Here is a 21,177-nt window from a genome sequence, read left to right on the forward strand (position 1 = left end):
CTCCTCTTCATCCCCTCTCTCCTTTCCTTCTCCTCCTTTCCTCTTCATCCCCTCTCCATGCAGCTCTCATTCCCCTCTTCCTTCTCCCCTGCTTGCCTCGCACCTTCCCTGTTTCCCTGCCTTCCTCCTCTCTCCTCTCCCTGCCTTTCCCCTGTCCTCTCTCCTTCCGTCTCGCATTCCTTGTTTTCCTTCCCAGTCGCCTCTCATCGCCTCTCCCCTTTCCTCTCTTTCTCATCTCCCATTCCCCCTCTTCCTTCCCTATCTCCCCTCCTTCCTCCTCTCCTCATCTCTCCTTTACCCTCTCCCTTCCTTCACCTCCTTTCTTCTCTGTCCTCTCTCTTTCCTCCTTTTCCTTCCGTCTCCTCTCCTTGCCTCTCTCCTTTCCTTTCTCTGTCCCCTCTCCTTTCCTCTCTCATTCCCCCTCTTCCTTCGCCTTCTTGCCTCTTACCTTCTCTGTCTCCTTGCCTCCCTCCCCCTCCTTCCTCCTCTCCGTCCCCTCTCCTGTCCACTCTTCCTTTCCACGCCTCCCTGCTTCTGTAGTTCTCCAACTTTAAGGCTGTTTAGGAGGACACACACACAGGTCCTTTATTTGAGTACAGATGCCCCACCCACTGAGCCGCCAATGCCATTGATTGGACATGTATAGCGTCCATTTATCCTGAATTGCCTCTGGGCGCTCGATTTTAAGAAGGTGGATTAGAGGGGTTGGTCATTTTTTTATCTAAGGCTTGGGAAAGATGTGTATTCAGCCTCTTTTTGACAGGAGGTGTTAGAAATAAAATCGCCCCAGCCATAAACGGAGGGGGCGGGGGGGAGCGGGCATGGATTAGCTAGGACCCTTGGGGAGCAGCAGTTGACACTAGAAAAAAATGGAACACAGTAGGAGATAGATCGCAGATATTCGAGTTGCCAAGAGGAAGCGCTATGATGCCAGGCACTTGGGCGCTAAATAAAACACCGTGCATTTCTGAAGTTGTTTAAATAAGCTCGGTTTGGCTATGCGATAAGAGTTGCTTTTTCTAACTACTGTCCGCCCTCTTGCCCATCCCCTCTAAGCACGCCAGCCAAGAGTGGGCTGAACACATCCATTACATCCTTAGGCGCTATAAATGCAGAGCTTGCTGCGCTCTTTTGAAGTTTCCCTTTGTCTACTAAATACTTTCAAGTGTCCCCTTCCTCTCTCCGTAACCACTGCACATCATCAGCCCTAACTTCCCCTTCGGGGCATTTTCACACATCTCTGTCACCCTTCCTGGGTTAAGGGGACTTGTTGTCCCAATCAAGCCCCTCATCCAATTAGTGCCAAGGTGTCCAGTTACCGGGACAGGCCGGGCTCCTGCAGACAGGAGGGGGGTGTGGGGCGAGGAGGGAGGGAGGGGCAGCCAGATACAGACAAAGCAGGGAAACTGCCAGGAGCTGCTGCTCTCTCACTGACTCGGACAGAGAGAAGAGGGAGAGGAGGCTCGGCCAGGAACCAAGGTCCAGCCCCGGCAGTCTTGTGCCCCAGAAGTGCCCGGTCCAGACTATGCTTACCAACGGGTATCGCAGCACGGTCACCGGTAAGTGTGTGCGTCTGTGTGTGGGGGTGCGGAAGGATTGGGGAGGGTGGGGGGCAGGTGAGATGCTCTGCCAGTGTTTATAAAGGACGGTGCCAAAAGTCAAGACGCAACACCAGCCAAATGTATGCCTCATTTGCATGTGCACCCGCTATAGAAGGCTGTGTAACCCACACAAGGCAACGGATGCTGTCCCCGCAGGGACGACTCAGCCTTTCAACTTTCCGAAGTTGATAAAAGGAGTGCAATTGATTTGGGACAGGGATGATTCGTGTATGCCTGGCGCGTGCACCGTTGTTCTCCCCGTTCATTGTAGAGATCGAGGTAATTAAGGGGTGGTGGCTGGGGGTTTAGGTTTGAGGAAGCGAGGCCATACGGGGAGAGGTCGGAGGTAGAGCGAGGGGGTAACGGAGACGCGAGGAGAGCCCCTGCTTTGCGGTGCAGTGCGATGACGCGATGTGGACTTCTCCTGACTCAGACGGTGCTGGGAAACCATATCCAGCCCAGGTGGCCCCTCGACCGCACTCGGCCCCCCACCCCACGCGCCACATCCCCCCCCCATTGTTTCTCTCAGAAAAGGGCCTTCCGGGGACTAGTGCAGCCTTGTCGGGAAAAGGCTTCCCATGTGTGAATGGGTGCATGCAGCTGTTTGGTTTCTCTGAGCAGAAATGTCACTTCTGCAGGCCCACACGTCGAAGGTAAACCTGCGCCCCGTGCGGAGCTTAGGCGCGACTCCTGTGTGACACCCGATGGTTTGCTATGACGAAAGAAAAACCCCGAGCTTAAAAAACACGCCATAGCAAGTAGCAGCAGTGAAGGTGCAATACGTCAGCGCAAGGGCCACCTTACACAAAAGGCATGCCCCGAGGGATTCTGGGAGGTAGAATGGACCTGTCAAGTTTCACCCAGTAGTAGTAGTAGTAAGACAATAGAGCCGCTCACCGCCAGCTTGCTGAATGGATTGCAGACCACTGTGGCATCCGAAGACGAGACCAGTGGCACTGCCGGCTGGGGCAGAGTCAGGCGCATGTCTGAGAGCAGTCTCTGAAAGGCTGGGGCAGAGTCAGTCACGCGTCCAAAGGCGCTCTGAAAGGCCGGCATGGCTGGAGCCGTGTCAGTCATCGCCCACCAGGTACCCTCTGCAGAAGACTCTGCAGGTGCCAGAGGTCGAATTTCCCAACGAAGGGACGCTGCAGGGGTCAGCGCTGCGAAGAGTCCCCAGCCTTCTCTTAACGCCTTGTCCCACTTGCTCTCTGGCATTACCCATGCCCCTGTCTACGATTCCCCCAGTTTCCCTTAGGTGTTCACCCTGATCCCTACCCCCCCCCCCCCCCACTCTCACTGTGTGAGCCGCCCTTACCCACCTTCGCCACGACTACTCGCTCCCCTGGATGTGTTTGGACTTCTAAGGCGCCTTGAAGTGTTTACGATGAATTGCCGGAACTAAAGCAGTTTTTGAATGCTAGCAAGTAACACGGGTCCCTAGGCCCTGTTTGGCGCACCGTCTGACCTCCGCAGACCTGTGAGTGTGTGGTGTGTTGCTGAGGGCAGCGCACACCCCGCCGCCCGCCAGGGGTGCACAGGGCGCTATCGTCCGTGTGTGGGCTCCGGGCCAGCGGCATCCACACGGGGCGTGACTCGCAGCCACCTTGGATACGAGGCAGTTCAAGCCAGCGCGGCCACTCCTGCAGGGAGTGCTTTGCAGGTCACTAGTTCGAGGCCAGGTAGAATGGGGCTGGTATATTTGTTTGAAGCTTATTGATTTTCGTATGTAATATTACTCTGGTGAACTGGGTATCTCTCGGTACACAGGGCCATGTCCTCCTCCAGCCCCGCGGCACCCCTGATCCCTCACCCCTGACCTCACGGCCTGACTCGCTTCCTCCCTGGAATAACCAAGTGTGCTCCGTTTGCTTTCTGTGGTGCGTGTCCGAAGCTCGAGTCCCGGTCCCGCGCGTTGGCAGGCTCCCCTCCCCCCACCACACCCTCCAGACCCTGACATCTGCCAGCGGATGCAGACTCGGGCCATGCTAGCAGCGTGTTCCTCGGCCTGCTGTTAGCGCCTAGGGGGTGCCATCTTACAATGTGCTATATAATAGTGTTCGTTAATACTGCTATACGCTTACGTTCGGTGGCTCCCCACTTCGTATGTAAAACGATTGAGAATAAGCAAACATTAGCAATGCCAAAAATTTTGGATTTTGTGTAGGCGTCTAATGGGTGTTTTCCAGGCAGTGCCATAAGGTACTACCAGGCCATATAATGACGGCAGCTGCGAAATGGGTCGTCAAGGCCAAACAACGTCCACTTTCGCTTTGTCCTGCCCCTCTCCCCTTTCTCCCCCTACCTCCATTTCAATGCAACGTGCCACATAAGAGCCCAAACCAAAAAGCACACATATCGAGTCAGGCAGGAAGTGAGAGGAGATGGGGGTCGAGGCCAGGCCGGGGCACTGCCACAACGCTTTTGCACCTGTACATGATTACTCTAATGCGGGCATTTCTTTACTAGTAAGAAAAGATTTGGTGACATGAATGAGCACAGTCCCCAATGGGTTGGAGGCAACATCACTGCAAGTCCACCACGGCAATATTCACCCCTGTTGGCACTCTCAGCAGAGAGGGCAAAGACTGGATGAGCATGGCGTCCGAACGTCCCACCTCCTGGCACGGTGTAAGGTGCAATGTGAGAAACCAGGCTGAACTCACAAGCATTGTGACCGAAATTGGCACCGGGTGGGCAGAGTGTGCACTTGCCCCGCTGAGAATGTGGGAAAAGTTGCCACTGGCACGCAGTGTGTGGTGCTGGGACTGGTGGCCGCTGTGAGGGCTGACACCTGTGGGGCAGGTGAGTGAAGCTGGCACTGCCCGCCACTCTGCGGAGCGGTCACTCATGGGCAGTGTCAAGAGGCGATACTGGAGGATAAGGTGAGGAGGGGTCACTGCCCGGAAGAGCCAGGGCAGCTACCACCAATGGGCAGTGCAGGCGGAAATGACGTTAGCTCACCCTACTGGGCACTGAGGCGGGTACAGTCAAAGGCTCACTGAGAAGCCGGTGCGACTGGGAAGTTGGCAAAGCTTGCACAGGGTGGGGCGCTCCAACACTCAATAGCAATGCTTGTTATCTTCTCGCGAGCAGCACCTCCATATATGCTCTAAATTCCCCCTAAAGTGCCTAGAGGTCGTTCAGTTTCCAGTCAGCGCTGCGCAGCCGCCCCTTCTCGCTCAGACGCACGCATTCCTCGAGACACCTTTGCCCTTCCCGCCTATCCCTCGCTGCGCGGGATATTTGCCCAGCATTACTGCACTGTTGATCTTGGTTCGGATTCTGAGCCTCTCAGCAGAAACCTGCTCTTCTCTCCTGACGGGGGTTTGCTTTTGTTTTTTTCAACAATTTTTCCCTTTCGTGCATGGGAGGCGGGGGGGCTTCAGTAAAAGAAAACACGGGTTCTCTCATTCGTTCGGCCCGGTCCAGGGCTTCACTCATAAATGGGTCTGTACTCGGGCGGCGGGGGATCCTCACCAGGCACGTGCCTAGTGGCAGTACACAGCATGGGGAGCCCATGTCGAGCCTCCCCCCCGACCCCCGCGCCCAAACAAAAGCTCTTCGAAGAAGCGCAGGCGCGCCACAGACTCCAAGGTTAATATGGCTTGCATTAGGTTAAAACATGTATGGGTTTTAAGAAAGGATGTGTAAGATTCTAAAAACTTTTTCGGGAGTAAGTGATGATCTCATCACCTGTACCCAGAAAAAGTTCGCACATGGAACGCTCTTCGAAATGTGCAGAAAATGGTCACATTTCCCTGTGTCTATTTGGAGTAGGCACATGGGAATGTGTAAGGCATTACCGGGTCATTGGCCGCCTGTCACGTGTTTTCTTTTTAAATGGAGCAGCAGCAGAGTACACCACTGCTGTCCCACTTGCATTTCTATCCCTCACACTGGAATATATATATATTTTTTTACCATTTCACAATGGCTGACCCTTTTAGGTCCTGCCGTTGTGAAAAGCCCTCTCAGTAACCAAGTTTAGTTTAGTTTCTTTCTTTATACCGCATGCCGAACCCTGAGGTACCTGGGTGCCGGAGACTTAGAGGCGACTACAACAGAGTATATACATACAAGAGTGTAGACGAGCATGATAATAGCAGTAAATGCAGTTGACCGGGTTAGGTCGACGAAGGAACAAGTACATTAAGAAGTGTGTCAGACAGTGGTGGTATTCTTGTTGGCGAGCCAGGCCTTTGTTTTTGCTCTGAAGATCCAGAAGGAAGGTTCTGCTCTGAGGTTCAGCGGTATAGGGTTCCATTGTTTGGCTGCTAGGACCGGGAAGCTGGAACTGCCTGCTTTTTTCAGGGAGAATTTGGGGATGGAGAGGCAGTGTGAGTACAACGTTCTGGTTGGTCTGGAAGAGGTGTATTTGGAGGACTTGTCTGCCAGGTATTTGGGGGCGTCATTGGAGAGGCATTTGTGGACGATGACAAGGGATCTGAGGGAGAGTCTGTCTCGTACAGGGAGCCAGTGGGCATCTTGTCTGAAGCTAGAGATGTGCGAGTGTCGCAGGATACTCAGAGCGGCTCTGAGGGCATTGCTCTGAAGCACCTGCAGTTTGTTTAAATTGCGTTCTGAAAAGCCGAGAAAGAGGGTGTTGCAGTAGTCAATTTTTGAGAGCCTTTGGCCACAGTGATTCGGTTACCGTCTATGTTGATAGAAGCATAACGGGGGTCCAGTTTGTTTCGCCGTGGTTGGGAGCCGACAAGAAGGAGCTCAGTTTTCTCGACGTTGAAGCATAAGCCGTGTTCTGCCATCCAGGCTTGGATCTCCAGGTAGAGGTTGTTAATCCGTGTGGAGTCCTCCTCATAGCATCCTAATAGTGTGCTGAGGACTTGGGCATCGTCAGCATAATTTGTGCATGTGACACCCAGGTTATCAAGGTGGTCGAACAATAGCTTTGTGAAGATATTGTATAAGGTCAGCGAGATGCACAAGCCTTGTGGAATGCCGCAGAGGATGGGGATGGGGCGGGCTGAAGCCCCCGGAAAGAAGACCCGGGTGGTTCGGTCGGCCAGGAGGGATTGGACCCAGGCAGTCGCCTGGTTAGAGAAAGCAGCTGAGGCAGTCAGATGTTCCGTGAGGATCTCATGGTCGACAAGGTCAGAGGCTGCCGAGAGGTCAAGGAGCAGGAGAATGGCTAGATTGCCATTATCCTTTGCCTCGTCCATCTGGATTTTTAAGTCCAGGAGGGCTGTCTCTGTTCCATGCCTTGGTCTGAAGCCAGATTGTCTAAGGCCTAGGAGGTTGTTCTCTTCCAGATGCTTCTGGATTTGGAGGTAGGCCACTCTGTCTAAGATCTTTAGGATTTAGGGAACGGTGTTGATTGGACTGTAGTTGGTTGGGTTATTGAGGTCTAGGTTAGGTTTTTTAGAAGGGGCATGACCCAAGCCTCCTTGAGGCTGCTAGGGACTGAGCTTGTTTTGAAGGAGGCTTTGATTAGGGTTGTTATGAAAGGGGCCAGGTTGTTGGCACCTTCCTGGATAATGGGAGCTGGCCAGAAGTCCCCTTGGCATCTGGAGGGCTTGAGGCCTTTGATGATGCTTTCCACTTCTTTTGTGGACACCGTATTAAAGGAGAAGGAGGGGAATGTTGGAGTTTTAAAGGTGGGTGGTGATGGAGGGTTTCCTTTTTTTTCTAGGCTGTGCTTTTTCTGTTCAATCCTGGATTGAAGCATGGCAATTTTGTCTGCCAAGGCTTTTTGGATTCTCTCACACCAGTCTGCATCTTTCACACAGGTTTCTGGGGGTGTGGAGGGTGACTCAAGTTCCCTAAGGATGGCGAAGAGCTCTTTTGTTTTAGATTTGGCGTTCTCAGTTCTATGGTCATCGGTCTCTTTTTTGGCCCTGAGGATAGAGGTTTTGTAGGTGGTGGATGCTATCTTGAGTAGTGCTTTGTTAACCTGGTTGGGTGTTTTTCTCCAGGTAGCTTCTGCTGCTCGTTTGGTGTTCCGGAGGATTTTAAGCTCAGGGGTGAACCATTTGTTCCGGTGAGCTGCTGGTTTAGCTTTAGTGAGTATGATAGGGGCGATAAGATCTACTGCTGATTCGAGTGGTTTATTATAGAGGTCAGCAAGTTTATCCACATCTAAGTTGGCGTAGTTAGCGGGAGTAAGGATGTTGTGGATTAGAGGGTAGAGGTTCTGCAGGGTGATATTGTGGTTATTTCTGGTGAAGGTTTGTGGGATAGTAGCTGGGGGGGGGGTGTTCGGTTGTGACTTCCCTTGGATGGAGAAGGAGATGGCATGGTGGTCTGATCATGTTATTGGCGCATTTTTAAGGATGGCTGTGGAGCAGTTGTGATCAGCTAACCAGTCCAAGGTTCTGCCTTTGTTGTGTGTTGGGGCTGTGATCCTAAGCTTGAACCCTAGTTGTGAGATGGTGTGAGATGGTGTTTTCCAGGGAGAGTGCATTTGCATCATTAGGATCGCTGAGGCCCAGGTTGAGGTCTCCTAGTAAGATGATTTGAGAGCCTATTTTGGTATTAGTGGTCAAGAGGCTGCATATCTCTTCCTCAAATGAGGAGATGGGGCCTGGGGGTCTGTATATGAGGTGCATAAGGATTGTTTGTGTGGCAGAGAGTTGGAATTTTGCAGACAGAAGTTCAGCGGACCGGAAGCTGGATGGAGGGGTCATTCTAAGGCCCAAGGAAGTTTTGGAAATAAAGGCTACTCCTCCTCCTTTGCCTGCGTCCCTGTCGTTCCTTAGTATTGAGTCTGAGATGGCGAGGGATAGAGATGGGCCTGCTGCCTGATGCAGCCAGGTTTCAGTGATAGCCAGGAAGTGCAGGTTGTTTGCGGATATGAGGTCTGCGATGTCTAGGGCATGGGCGACCAGTCAGCGGGCATTGACCAGAGCACCTTTGATCAGGGGGTGTTCAATTATGCCGATAGGGGCTTTTTGGGTGTTTTCCAAGATTTGTAAAGCGCTAGCTTGAGCCTGGTTATGATAAGAATGAAGTGGGTGGTTTTTGATAGGAGATCTGGGGGGTAAGAACCGTGCGGCAAGTCTCAGGTTTCTGTCGTTCACTGGGCAGGGATGCCAGGATGTGGGAGGAGCAGTGAATTGGCAGATCCATTCTACAGGGCTAAAGGCGAAGTGTGGCTGGTCGATTTGTTTAGAATCGACATACCCCATGGTTGAGGTGGTGGTGATTGGGGTAGTGGATTTGAGGGGGGGGGGTAGTGTTGTTGGGGAGGAGTAGGGAGAGAGTTGCCGTTAAGGTGAGAGTGGTTAAGTAAAGGTATGAGATGAACACACTGTCTGGGTCCAGGAGTACAGTCAGGCACAGTTGGCTGGGCACAAAGGGCTAGCTTGGGTTGGGGAGAGCAGGCTGATGGGTGCTGGCACACTGTCATGCATTAGTGTCAGAGTGTTTCTGACACAAATGTCTGCAGGGGGCAGGGCAGCATTTGCATTAACGCAAAGTCCCACTGAAATGTGCAGGTCCCCTTTGGGATAAGATGAGCTGCACACTTGCACAACGGCATACGACAACAACCGACCGTAAAACACCCCAAGCTTAGCCAACGGACCCACCGGGCTGAGGCTGCCAACAGCACATCACTGCTTTCTTGCCCTTGTCCAGCTCATTCCCACTAACTCACCCCCTCCTCCCTTTTTCAGAGGCGCCAGGGGACCCCTCCAGTGGTGATAGTGCATCGTACAAATATCCTTTAACATTAACATTTCTAAAAAGAACACAAATTTTAAAAATGCAACCTTTGCCATTTTTTAATTTAGTTTAATTTTGCTGTCCTTATTACATACTTTTCTTAGCCACCAATAATACTGAATTCTCTTATATTGTTACAGTAACCTAGAATCCAAAATTACCCAAGAGCCTTCATTCTGCCAAGTTGAACCTTTAAATGCAGTCTCTATGCGAGTGGCTCAAATTCCAGCTCGTTTCGAGCTTTCGAGCCTCTGTTCCAAATGGTTTGAATCTTTTAAGCCGAGTCGAGCCCCTAATGTTTAATAAACTTGAATCTTTTTCGAGACGGTCCATCGAGCCCAAGTTATTATGCGCCTGCCAAAGATGGAGGCAGCGTTTGGGCCTGTTGCGCAGGCGGCTCCTCAGGCGGCGCGGGTATTGTACACTGTTGAAGGGCAGAGGTGGCACGTGGGCATTGTTAGCTGAGGGGCATCAGCATTCCCCAGTCTGTAGGCTTTCAAGTGCTCTTGGCGAGCTGCCTTCTAGCTCTCCAGCCAGTGATGAAGGTCAGCAGCTTCTCTCACGGGGGTTTCTTTTGGCAGCAGCAGAGATGGAAACATTACCACAAGTGACCTATCCTTCAAACAATATCGCTCCCTCTCACTTTTCAACATTTTGACCCCCGTCACCCTGCTTGGGGGCATGCAGCGTTGCAGACTTGCCTGACTTTGAAGTTCATTTTTTTTTTTTTGGTTATGGGAGCTGCGTTTGGGGGGCTGCCAGCGTTTCGATGGAAAACCCTGGTTCAGCATCCCAAAGGACAGGGGAGATTTCGAGGTTGCGGACTGAGGAGGAGGCAAGACAAACAATAATCACTCAGAGCGGCCTGCAGTGACGAGAGAGAGCTGAGAGTCTTCCAAGGAAATCCCAACTCAGCAGCTCATTAACATTTGCCTATCTCAGTTACTGGGGCTGTTTCTCAATGTTTCACCCGTGCTCGCAGGGCCTGGTCCTATCTCTGAGCACCAATTACTGCCCTATTGGCAGTGGCAGCATAGAGTCCATAGAGTGGTATCTGATCATTGCATCGACTGCCAAATCGTCAAATGCCATACCATTGGAAGATAATGCATTGAAAAAAAAGCATTGAGTGCATTTGTTTTAAATGGTAGGTTTAGTTTAATAAAAATTGGTTGTAAAGGTGAAAAAAGGAGGCTTGGGGGAAAACCCCTCTATTAAAAATGTTAAAAAAAATATTTTCATTCGATGCTTTTTTTCCCATTGCATTTTTTTTCAATGGTATGGCATTCACCGGTTTGGCTGTCGATGCAATGACTATGAACCCATAGCGTGCATGTGGACTAAGCAGAAGGTGTTGCCCAGTGTGACAAAGTTGCCAACTGTGAGCCTGGTGGCTTTCCACTTGGTCCCACTGCGTGGGCAAACCAGCCCCCTTGCGTCTCAGTTCTGAGTGTCAGTAATGAGGATTGACAATACCAAAAGGGATATATATATATTTTAATTTTACTTTGAGTCTTGTAGAGCCTCAGAAGGAAATCCATTGGCCTTTGTGCAAGCCCACCTTGATCTAAACAAGCTCAGGGTGTACTTACATTCAAGCAGCTAAGGCACTCTTTCGCAGAGAGATAGGTGGCACGGCTCTATATATTCGTGATCTACTTTTGCAAGTTAGTAAGAACTTTTAGATGCACTTAGCAGGTATGTGATAGTTTCACAAGCCTCCACTGAGGTCAACGAGCAGTTCCTCGTTTGCATGACCACCAGCGTGTTACCCGCACGTCTAGCTCAAACTGAGCCAAAGTGCCCAATGTTCTGTCTGTTTGGCTTGAAGCACGTCTTGCTTCAGCCACAACAGTTATGTCCTACTGGGAATAAAGCTTGCTTTTGATTGGTGGCAGAGGATGCTGGTCCTGATGCTGTGGTCGTCTTGAGGTTAGGCAATGGCTGAAAATGAATGATAGGCACCTCACACTCAGAGAGTTCTGTTAGTTTCAGACCAGGTTCACCAATTCCAGACCCCCCAGGTCTCCAACTACCAGGTTGCAATTGGTGGCGGTTCCTAGGATTACAATAGCAATTTCAAGGATGACCAGGGTCTTTATACACTGCAGAAAGCTGGAGAGCCCTTGGAAGAAGTGAGAAGGAAGAAAAATAAGCTGATGGGAGGCGCTGGGAGTGTTTCAATCTAGAGGGACTAATAGTTCCGATGGTGGTATGGGGATCAGTACTCAAGTGACAACAGCAGATAAGTATACACACCTTTCCCACGTGCCAACATTCTTTTACATAGACTTGCACGAGTTTATAATCTACTATGCAGTAATTCCAGATCTGTGGGTCTGTGTAGCTACTTGGGCTCTCGTGGATCAGTGTCTGGGATTCCCCACATGGTCACCCCCTGCAGGCTCTCAGATGGCAGGGAATCCATGTGTGTGCTGTCACCCAGCCAGGAGCAAAGGGCACGGAGTCCCTGTCCTTGCCTGGTTTCGAGGATGCTGTATCCACAGACACTGCCAGATCTCCCAAAAACGCTGCACAGCCTTTCTTCAGTCAAGGCATTCTTTTTGAGACTCGACCCATCATTGAAATTATCCCAACTGGCGGGAAACTCTGGCTCCAGTTCTTGTATTGCATTTATTCAAACATTTCTGGTGGACCCCAATTACTGGGAGCTGCCACATTGAAACATCGAGGGTCTGTCTGAGGGGGCGAGAGTGTTATTCCCACCCCCCTTTCACAGGAGTCACGCCTGGGCACATTCTAAGCTGATTCAGGTAACCCGGCTCATCCAGCAAATGCCCACCTAAGGCGACGTCCATTTTGTTCATGCAGGATTGGTTCCCACACCTACCTTGCCAGCTGCAAGGAAGAGCCAAATGAGGAAGAAACCCTGCACGCCGCCGTTCATTTCTCATTCACCCACTTGTGGCGAGCACGCCAGGCCGTAGGGCACCCCACATAACCATTCGGAAAGCTAGCTCAAGGGGTTAAACACTCACCGCTGAGATCTGTGTGTGATCTGTGGCTCATAGGCAGGGTGACCAGATGTCCCGGTTTTGCCAGGACTGTCCCGGAATTGAACCCTGTGTCCCTCTGTTCTGGGAGTTTTTTTAATTAAAAAAAAAAAAACCATGCCGGGTTTTGCAAAATGCGAGGCTGACCACTGCAAAGTTTCATGTTTCTATTCATTATGAGAGTTCCAAACCAAATAAATGTTACATTTGTTAACACTATATAATAATTTCTTCCATTTGACCGCTAACCTTTTACTTACTAGCCTCAGGCATTGACCAATTCTGCCACAGAGATTTCACGTAAACGGATACACAGTTAAGACCTGGAATAGCAATCACAGCAAAAAATATGCATCATGAACTTTCTTAGTCACAACTAAAGCTGCACTGTTTAAATCCAGGAGCAGTGCTGTAAGTGCAAATTATTTAACAAGGGATCATGGTGGGGGAGGGGCAAGGTGGGAGGGCGCAGGGGCTTGGCAGCGGCAGTCATAGTCTTACTTTTATGTTTATGCCCTGTATCAGGTTTTTAATGTAGAGGATCAGGTAGACATGTCATCCCTAGCCCCTACCCTCTCACCTCTGTCACTCTGGAACAGCAGGAGAAAAGCCCTATGTGGGACACCTGGTATCATCCCAATGCCACACAGAGTGTATGAGAGACGTTATGAACTCAGACAGCCGTACTGAATGTACCCTCGCACTGAAAGGGGGGAAGGATGTCAGCATAGACCATAGGACAGCATACAGTTATAAGTGAAATCTGATGAGGGCGGAGTGACGTCATGAAGGAAAGATAATGAGACGCACTGAAACGATATGCAAATACTTAAGAATAAAGATGTAACTGAAGTAACAAGAGAAACATGTGATCAAATATGAAGAAATCATGAATTGCAAGGAAGATAAAGTAACCGGCTGACTAATAAGTTCTTGGTTCAATTACAAAAAATATTATAAGACCTTTACAAAATATATAAAAATATAGTAATCATATACCTATTTCAAGTTTATATACGCAGAAACACAAGGTAGACGAGACATATAGAAGCTGGCTGCAGAGGAAAACATAACGTTGCTAGAGTGGCCATGATGGAAAGATGGATGTTAAACTCGTATTAAAAGCAATCAAGCTACCTCAGCGACAGGCCACGGCTGCAGAGTCAGGTGTCAATGGAAAAACAGCTTTGTGTGAGGAATAAAGAGGAGTCTATTGGCCTGGGATCAAGGATGCTACTTCAAGGCAAGGCACAAGGGGAGTCAAAAGGATAAGCCATGTACATAAGACATATTTGTCTTAGATTAAGTAAAGAGGTAAACATCTGCAAGAGCTAAGTATTGAACAATTAAAAGATGCAAAAAGCCTATACAAGGTGGAGTGAGCAAGTCTCTAGAGGCTGAGAGGAGTAATGACACCTGTTACAATTGAATTAAATAGCAGTAAATAAAGGGTCAAGATGGACACATTTGTGGTCTCCTCACATGTGAACAAGGGCTATTCATTAAGCTTCAGACAAAGATAATGGTGTGCCTATACTCCCTTAAAAGTCCCAGAATAAGAGAACAGGCTTCGAGGTCAACTACAAAGGAGAAGCCTTGGCTTTTGGCCCGGACCTATGAGAGTTGATGGACTAATTGTGAAGGTGTGAAGTAGTCTGGCGTTACTCTCAGCACCTGAGTTTCGTTTTGCTTACATGCTGCTAACGAGCCTTAAGTCCAAGGTTGGGAAATCATGCCAACCAACCAGGGGGTCTATGTAGCAACATGCTATACAATGTTACAAAGACCAACCCGCTGCCATTTTTTCCGCCATAATAAGTATTATACGTATTTAGAGGTAGATTGAGGCGTGCCTAACAGATAAGGGGCAGCCAACAATGTTATTGACATTTATACCTACTATAGGTATATTTGTTCCCTTAACCAACCTTTGTATAGTCAAGCTTGAGCGTGAGTGTGTGGACTACAGCTTGTTATTCGCCAGATTGGCCTACTTTATTTTATGCTGATGATAAAGTAGTACTTTGCCATATTTTTTGGGTCTGTCTGTGATCGTTTTTGGTAATTCCATCTAACACATGAGATGCTTCAAGGTGCTACAGCACGTTATTTTGATCATCTGGTCCCCCTAGTCATAGGTTCAAATCCCAGCAAGGACCAGTCAGTCTTTTATCCTTCAGAGGTCGCTAAATGAGTACCAACTTCCGTTGAGTAATAATAATTGCATATAAGAATGTTCTGCGTAACGCGTTTTGACGATTACACAGGGAGCTCCCAACAGGTCCCCCTGCAGTACAGCCTGTACCCGAACTGCAATTGATATTCTGCTAACAACCAATTGGGCAGTCACAGCCAGTGGTGTGAGGGAACTCACAGGGGGCAAAACAGGGTACGTGGTGTATCCTGGCCTAGAGAAGCTTGGTGTCTCTCAAGATGAGGGAAGCAAGGACTTGGATTAGACTTGCACAGAGAAAAGTCAAAAATCACTAGGTTGCATTGCCTGTGTCGCAGCTCCGTATTTAGAAAGTAATTGGTGGAAATCCCGGATGATGAGTATCAATGTGCCAATGTTTGTTGGTTTTACCACTATATTATTTTTATGTATTTTTGAACGAGTGGATGAAATCACTGTTGGGTTGTTGTATCATTGTTGTTGCATACGTTTGGCACCATATACCCGGGCAGCCACATGATATGGGCAATTACAGATCTCATACGCCAGATATTATAATTGGTTGCTTGGGTACTTTTAATACTCACACAATATGCCATATATTGCTATAACTTGTCCAGGTATTCTCACCAAACACACGTTATTGAAGTCATATGTCTGGATATTGCCACCATATCTGTGCTAGTATCACATGGGCAGTTAGTGCTATAATGTGCCCTGGTACACGTCCATCAGATATTACCACAGTATGTCCATGTACAGGCAATATATGCCAGCTACTGTAAATATATGCCACAGCATTGTTATACGTGTGGAACTTCCTCTGCCTTGTAATCTCCCCATAGCATGTATTGGCATTATATGTACACCATGTGACAGGTTCTCCTACAGTACAAGTGCCTCTCGTGTACTATGTAATCACATGTCCTTTTGCACACACGCATGTAGAGACATGTGATCGCTCACACAGTCCCGCACTCACACCTGCACTGAAACACACGCACACAGATACCCACATTTACATTCAACCACATATACAAACTGGCATTCCACCAAACAGGCTCTCACACATTTACCCACAGACACACAAATACCTTCTAACAAATACGGCATACAAGCACTAAGAAACACACCTACACATGCACGCAATTCCAGAGACACGCACGACTGTGTGAAGTCTTTTAAGCTGCTTGGGAGCTCCCAGTAGCTACTTCCTGGCCCCACATGCCGCCTTTGTGTGTAACGAGTGTGTGTTCTCTCAACGTGCAGCGCGCGGTGGCAGGGAATGGACATGGAGATCAAACCAGATGTGTGTGATAGTCAGCACACACACACTCTCCATAGCCTTGTGTCAGACTATGGAGTGGGCCTCGGTCTGTCCTGCTAGCCCCCTCTGTTTGCACTGTACCTGTTCCGTCCAGGGCTTTGGTTACAAACACTAGGAAACATCTGTCTGTCTGTCTCAGGGAGGAAGTCACACCTTGCACAGCTGCAGTCCCACGGGTCATGTACACACCCAGCCGGGGCCACGTGTGGGCCACATGAAGACCAGCTGGAGGAGCTCCCCTGTCCCGGCTTCTCATTTTTCTCATCCCACCTCTAGCTCCGTCAGCAGTTTCCTAGCCCTGCCCAGAGTTTCCTAACACAGACACCCCACACCGCTAGGTCAGATGAGCCACTTTTATCCCAGACACCGCATTGAGGCTCAGACACCAATCCCGTCGGTCAGACATCATATCCCTTGCTCAGACACCACTCCTCTGGCACCCACTACGCTTGCCGGTTCATTTGCATGTAGGATGGCTCTGGACACCATATTCCCAAGACACACGTGTTATGGGTGATAAAGGGCCTAGAGTGCCTAATTATTCTGTTAGAATTTAGCTGTAATGTATTATTGAACAATGTATGTACATAGGTTGTGTATATGGTTGAATATTTATGTTGAAGGGCATACACATGAGAAGTGTGTGTGTGTGTTTTGTAAGTGTGTACACAACTGATTGTACGTGTGTTTGATTGTTTGTGTTGTTGTGCTGGTGTGTTTATATATATATATGGGTTGGGTGTCTGGTGGTGTATACAACTTCAGTTTCAATATTGTTGGTAAATAAGCACTTTGAGTTTTTGGCTTTGCCAGATTTTGGCGTATGCTACACAAAATGCAGTTTCTAGCAGCTCTGCTTGGCATAAAACAGTTCTCTAAGGTGGGGAGGAGTTCAGAAGGATGGTTGTGTGTGCATGTGTGGGGCATGCATATGTTTGGTTGTGCTGTGGGTACCACACAGGATTGGATTTCGTGCATTGGCTGTGGTGACGCATTGTTGTTTATAGTTCTACCTTGATAGCCGTGAAAAGATGCTTTTATTGTGTGGATGGTGGTGAGACTTGGTCATGAGTGTGTGTGTGGATAGTGATGATGTACGGTCTTACATGGTGTTTATCTTTTTACTTTTGGCTATTTGGTGGTGCTTGCGCCATTCATAAGTGAAAACTATTGCATTAGAGTACAGATAGGGAGAAATTGCATATGAGGAGTGACATACAGCAAGGAGCTGTTGTTTGGCTATATGCCCACCCAGTCACTACCCATGGCCATGCTAATCGCTATGGCCATTCCCACCCACTTCCTGCCCCTCCCCGCCCAAAACTCATCCTCCTGGGATCTCTTTGAGCTAGTTTTATCAAGCCTTACCATCAACCTTTGTGCTGGAAGTGGCGACATTGTTTTTTCAAAATAGTCTTCCTAGAGTTAATGACTTAAAGGAGAGTTCCGGGACTTTTTTTTTATTGTCCCTACGGGTCGGCCATGTGTTTGTAAGCATAAATCGGTAGATCGTAGGAAACTTTCCTATGGACCTTACCCGACTTTTCGCCCCTTATCGCACTCGAAATCAGCCTCCATTTTGTGATAATCCTATCATTCCGCCGCATCGACCTGGCTCACCTGCCTTTGCGGCACTAAATCAAATCCCCCGCCCCTGAGCCTGACATCAGCAGACGCGTACTGCCCATTTCAAGCACGTCTCGTGTCAACAATCGCTGCGCCTCAGCTATTGACGTGTTGCCATGGAAATGGCAGGACGCCTCTTTCCCCAATAAGTATAAACAGACCGTTTCACAACATACAGCAGCAGATTTTCGATTCCATTCCTCTCTCTGTGTTACTTTGAGTATTCTGTGACTCGTTTCAGTGCTCTGGTCAGCTACCTTCGCCGCTTGTAGCCCGTGTGAACAGATACCAGTACCACCGCTATAAATTATTTTACTATCTTTACCGCACAATGGCCACAATAATGCCGTATATGTACGAGCCCGAGTACACCGAGGAAGAACTACTGGAAAGGCAAGCACGCGAAAACGATGGGGATTCGGACGGCAGTTGGGAGGACCAGTCAACGGATGAAGAGCCTGGACCATGTCGCATGGACGGCGTCTCCACCTGGTGCACGTGCAATCGGTGCGAGCTAATGCCAACTGAGGAGGAGAACTGCTGCTGCCGTGAAAATTCCGGGTGCTTGGCCTACATTTCGGAAAGCGAGCAAAGTCAGCAGGAAGGCGAGCAAAGTCCGCAATGCATCACCGAGCTGCCAGAGTTCAGGGAAGCCTGCCTCTCACGGACAGTGTTGAGGATGATGATGGTGCTTATGCACGAACTTCGTGGCACTGTTCGTCCGCGTAATCCGAGTAACGAGTAAGTATACTCTGTTTGTGATGTCAGTGATGCCACCACTATTTCATGGTCGTCTCCCACATATAAAATTACATTTACATATCATTGGAACGCATGTAAATTGGTTCCATATAGTGCATTTTCTAGATATAATTTTTTTCTAAGGAAAATGACATGTGTTACCTGAATCGACATTGATAAGAAAGTTTGGTCAGTTTAATACAGTTTGCATCTTTTTTTTTCACAGGTGGTACAGGCTGGTGGCCTATCGTTGCTTCACTTGGTGGCTTCACGGGAGGCTCGGACACCGCGTTCGGAGAGTAATACCTGCCTGTGCGGTACTTGCCATTAGACAACATTTCCCCAGTGACAGTGGACAATACCGCGGATTTTCCCTCGATGTGCTGCAACCTCAACTTTACAATGTGTAATGTTTATTATTTATGTTTAATTAAAATCTAAAATAAAGCCCAACATATATTTTAACAATGGTTGTTTTGATTTTTTAAATGAATCTAGTGTATATTCTCCTGGGAGGGTGAGGTATTTATAAACTCACCCCCCTGCCTTCCATGTAGTAGATCCTGCAGCCATCCTCTTACATTCAGTTAGATGGCCTCTCCTTGGTGAGGCCCTGCGGCAAACGGGTCTTGTCTGCACGACCGCCGCCCCGATCCACCCCCCGCCTTATCAAAGGCAGTTCGCACCGGGGTACTTGAGCTGCTGGCAAGTGGAGCTGTCAGGGAGCGATAAAGGCCAAGAGGTGCCAAAGACCATGTACACTTCAAAGTGGTCTATAGAGCATGGGTTTGTTGTTCCCATGTCTACCTCCAGACCCCGTGTCTCCTGCCAAGCATCCCCCTCACGCTGGACGGCCCCCTGCAATCCACATAAGTGTGTCTCCATTCACGAGTCTTCCTGTGTCTTGTCTGCACGACCACCGCCCCGATCCACCCCCCGCCCTATCAAAGGCAGTTCGCACCGGGGTACTTGAGCTGCTGGCAAGTGGAGCTGTCAGGGAGCGATAAAGGCCAAGAGGTGCCAAAGACCATGTACACTTCAAAGTGGTCTATAGAGCATGGGTTTGTTGTTCCCATGTCTACCTCCAGACCCCGTGTCTCCTGCCAAGCATCCCCCTCACGCTGGACGGCCCCCTGCAATCCACATAAGTGTGTCTCCATTCACGAGTCTTCCTGTGTCTTGTCTGCACGACCACCGCCCCGATCCACCCCCCGCCCTATCAAAGGCAGTTCGCACCGGGGTACTTGAGCTGCTGGCAAGTGGAGCTGTCAGGGAGCGATAAAGGCCAAGAGGTGCCAAAGACCATGTACACTTCAAAGTGGTCTATAGAGCATGGGTTTGTTGTTCCCATGTCTACCTCCAGACCCCGTGTCTCCTGCCAAGCATCCCCCTCACGCTGGACGGCCCCCTGCAATCCACATAAGTGTGTCTCCATTCACGAGTCTTCCTGTGTCTTGTCTGCACGACCACCGCCCCGATCCACCCCCCGCCCTATCAAAGGCAGTTCGCACCGGGGTACTTGAGCTGCTGGCAAGTGGAGCTGTCAGGGAGCGATAAAGGCCAAGAGGTGCCAAAGACCATGTACACTTCAAAGTGGTCTATAGAGCATGGGTTTGTTGTTCCCATGTCTACCTCCAGACCCCGTGTCTCCTGCCAAGCATCCCCCTCACGCTGGACGGCCCCCTGCAATCCACATAAGTGTGTCTCCATTCACGAGTCTTCCTGTGTCTTGTCTGCACGACCACCGCCCCGATCCACCCCCCGCCCTATCAAAGGCAGTTCGCACCGGGGTACTTGAGCTGCTGGCAAGTGGAGCTGTCAGGGAGCGATAAAGGCCAAGAGGTGCCAAAGACCATGTACACTTCAAAGTGGTCTATAGAGCATGGGTTTGTTGTTCCCATGTCTACCTCCAGACCCCGTGTCTCCTGCCAAGCATCCCCCTCACGCTGGACGGCCCCCTGCAATCCACATAAGTGTGTCTCCATTCACGAGTCTTCCTGTGTCTTGTCTGCACGACCACCGCCCCGATCCACCCCCCGCCCTATCAAAGGCAGTTCGCACCGGGGTACTTGAGCTGCTGGCAAGTGGAGCTGTCAGGGAGCGATAAAGGCCAAGAGGTGCCAAAGACCATGTACACTTCAAAGTGGTCTATAGAGCATGGGTTTGTTGTTCCCATGTCTACCTCCAGACCCCGTGTCTCCTGCCAAGCATCCCCCTCACGCTGGACGGCCCCCTGCAATCCACATAAGTGTGTCTCCATTCACGAGTCTTCCTGTGTCTTGTCTGCACGACCACCGCCCCGATCCACCCCCCGCCCTATCAAAGGCAGTTCGCACCGGGGTACTTGAGCTGCTGGCAAGTGGAGCTGTCAGGGAGCGATAAAGGCCAAGAGGTGCCAAAGACCATGTACACTTCAAAGTGGTCTATAGAGCATGGGTTTGTTGTTCCCATGTCTACCTCCAGACCCCGTGTCTCCTGCCAAGCATCCCCCTCACGCTGGACGGCCCCCTGCAATCCACATAAGTGTGTCTCCATTCACGAGTCTTCCTGTGTCTTGTCTGCACGACCACCGCCCCGATCCACCCCCCGCCCTATCAAAGGCAGTTCGCACCGGGGTACTTGAGCTGCTGGCAAGTGGAGCTGTCAGGGAGCGATAAAGGCCAAGAGGTGCCAAAGACCATGTACACTTCAAAGTGGTCTATAGAGCATGGGTTTGTTGTTCCCATGTCTACCTCCAGACCCCGTGTCTCCTGCCAAGCATCCCCCTCACGCTGGACGGCCCCCTGCAATCCACATAATGCCACGACATATACACGTCATTCATTCACAAACACACCCCTGGTTCGAATTCTTTATAACCCACTTCATATTTCTAATGAGAACTTCTTTGCGCTTTGCTAGTCAACCCGTGAAGGTGCTGGTTATCTGCTCTTCGTCTCTGTGAACTTCCGTGACCACTTTGAGCAAACTCGTCAGTTTGCAACCTGTGAACTGCTCCCTGTTCTACGACAAGAA

The 21,177-nt window shown here is 49.9% G+C and overlaps 1 protein-coding gene across 2 annotated transcripts in view; it reads left to right on the plus strand.

Annotated features, from left to right (window-relative positions):
• AFAP1L1 (actin filament associated protein 1 like 1) overlaps positions 1-21,177 on the plus strand; it is a 297,654-nt gene that overhangs the window by 156,356 nt on the left and 120,121 nt on the right. Inside the window, exon 1 of one of the 2 annotated variants that reach the window (XM_069651390.1) lies at positions 1,406-1,559. The exons of the other annotated variant lie outside the window; for it this stretch is intronic. Coding sequence (XP_069507491.1) covers positions 1,526-1,559 — 34 coding nt within the window. The 5' untranslated portion in view covers positions 1,406-1,525. Of the gene's footprint in view, positions 1-1,405; positions 1,560-21,177 lie in introns of those variants that run through there. 2 annotated transcript variants of the gene reach the window in all.

The sequence above is a fragment of the Ambystoma mexicanum genome, chromosome 3p, assembly GCF_040938575.1.
Source record: "Ambystoma mexicanum isolate Mex_15411 chromosome 3p, UKY_AmexF1_1, whole genome shotgun sequence".
Lineage (NCBI taxonomy): Eukaryota > Metazoa > Chordata > Amphibia > Caudata > Ambystomatidae > Ambystoma > Ambystoma mexicanum.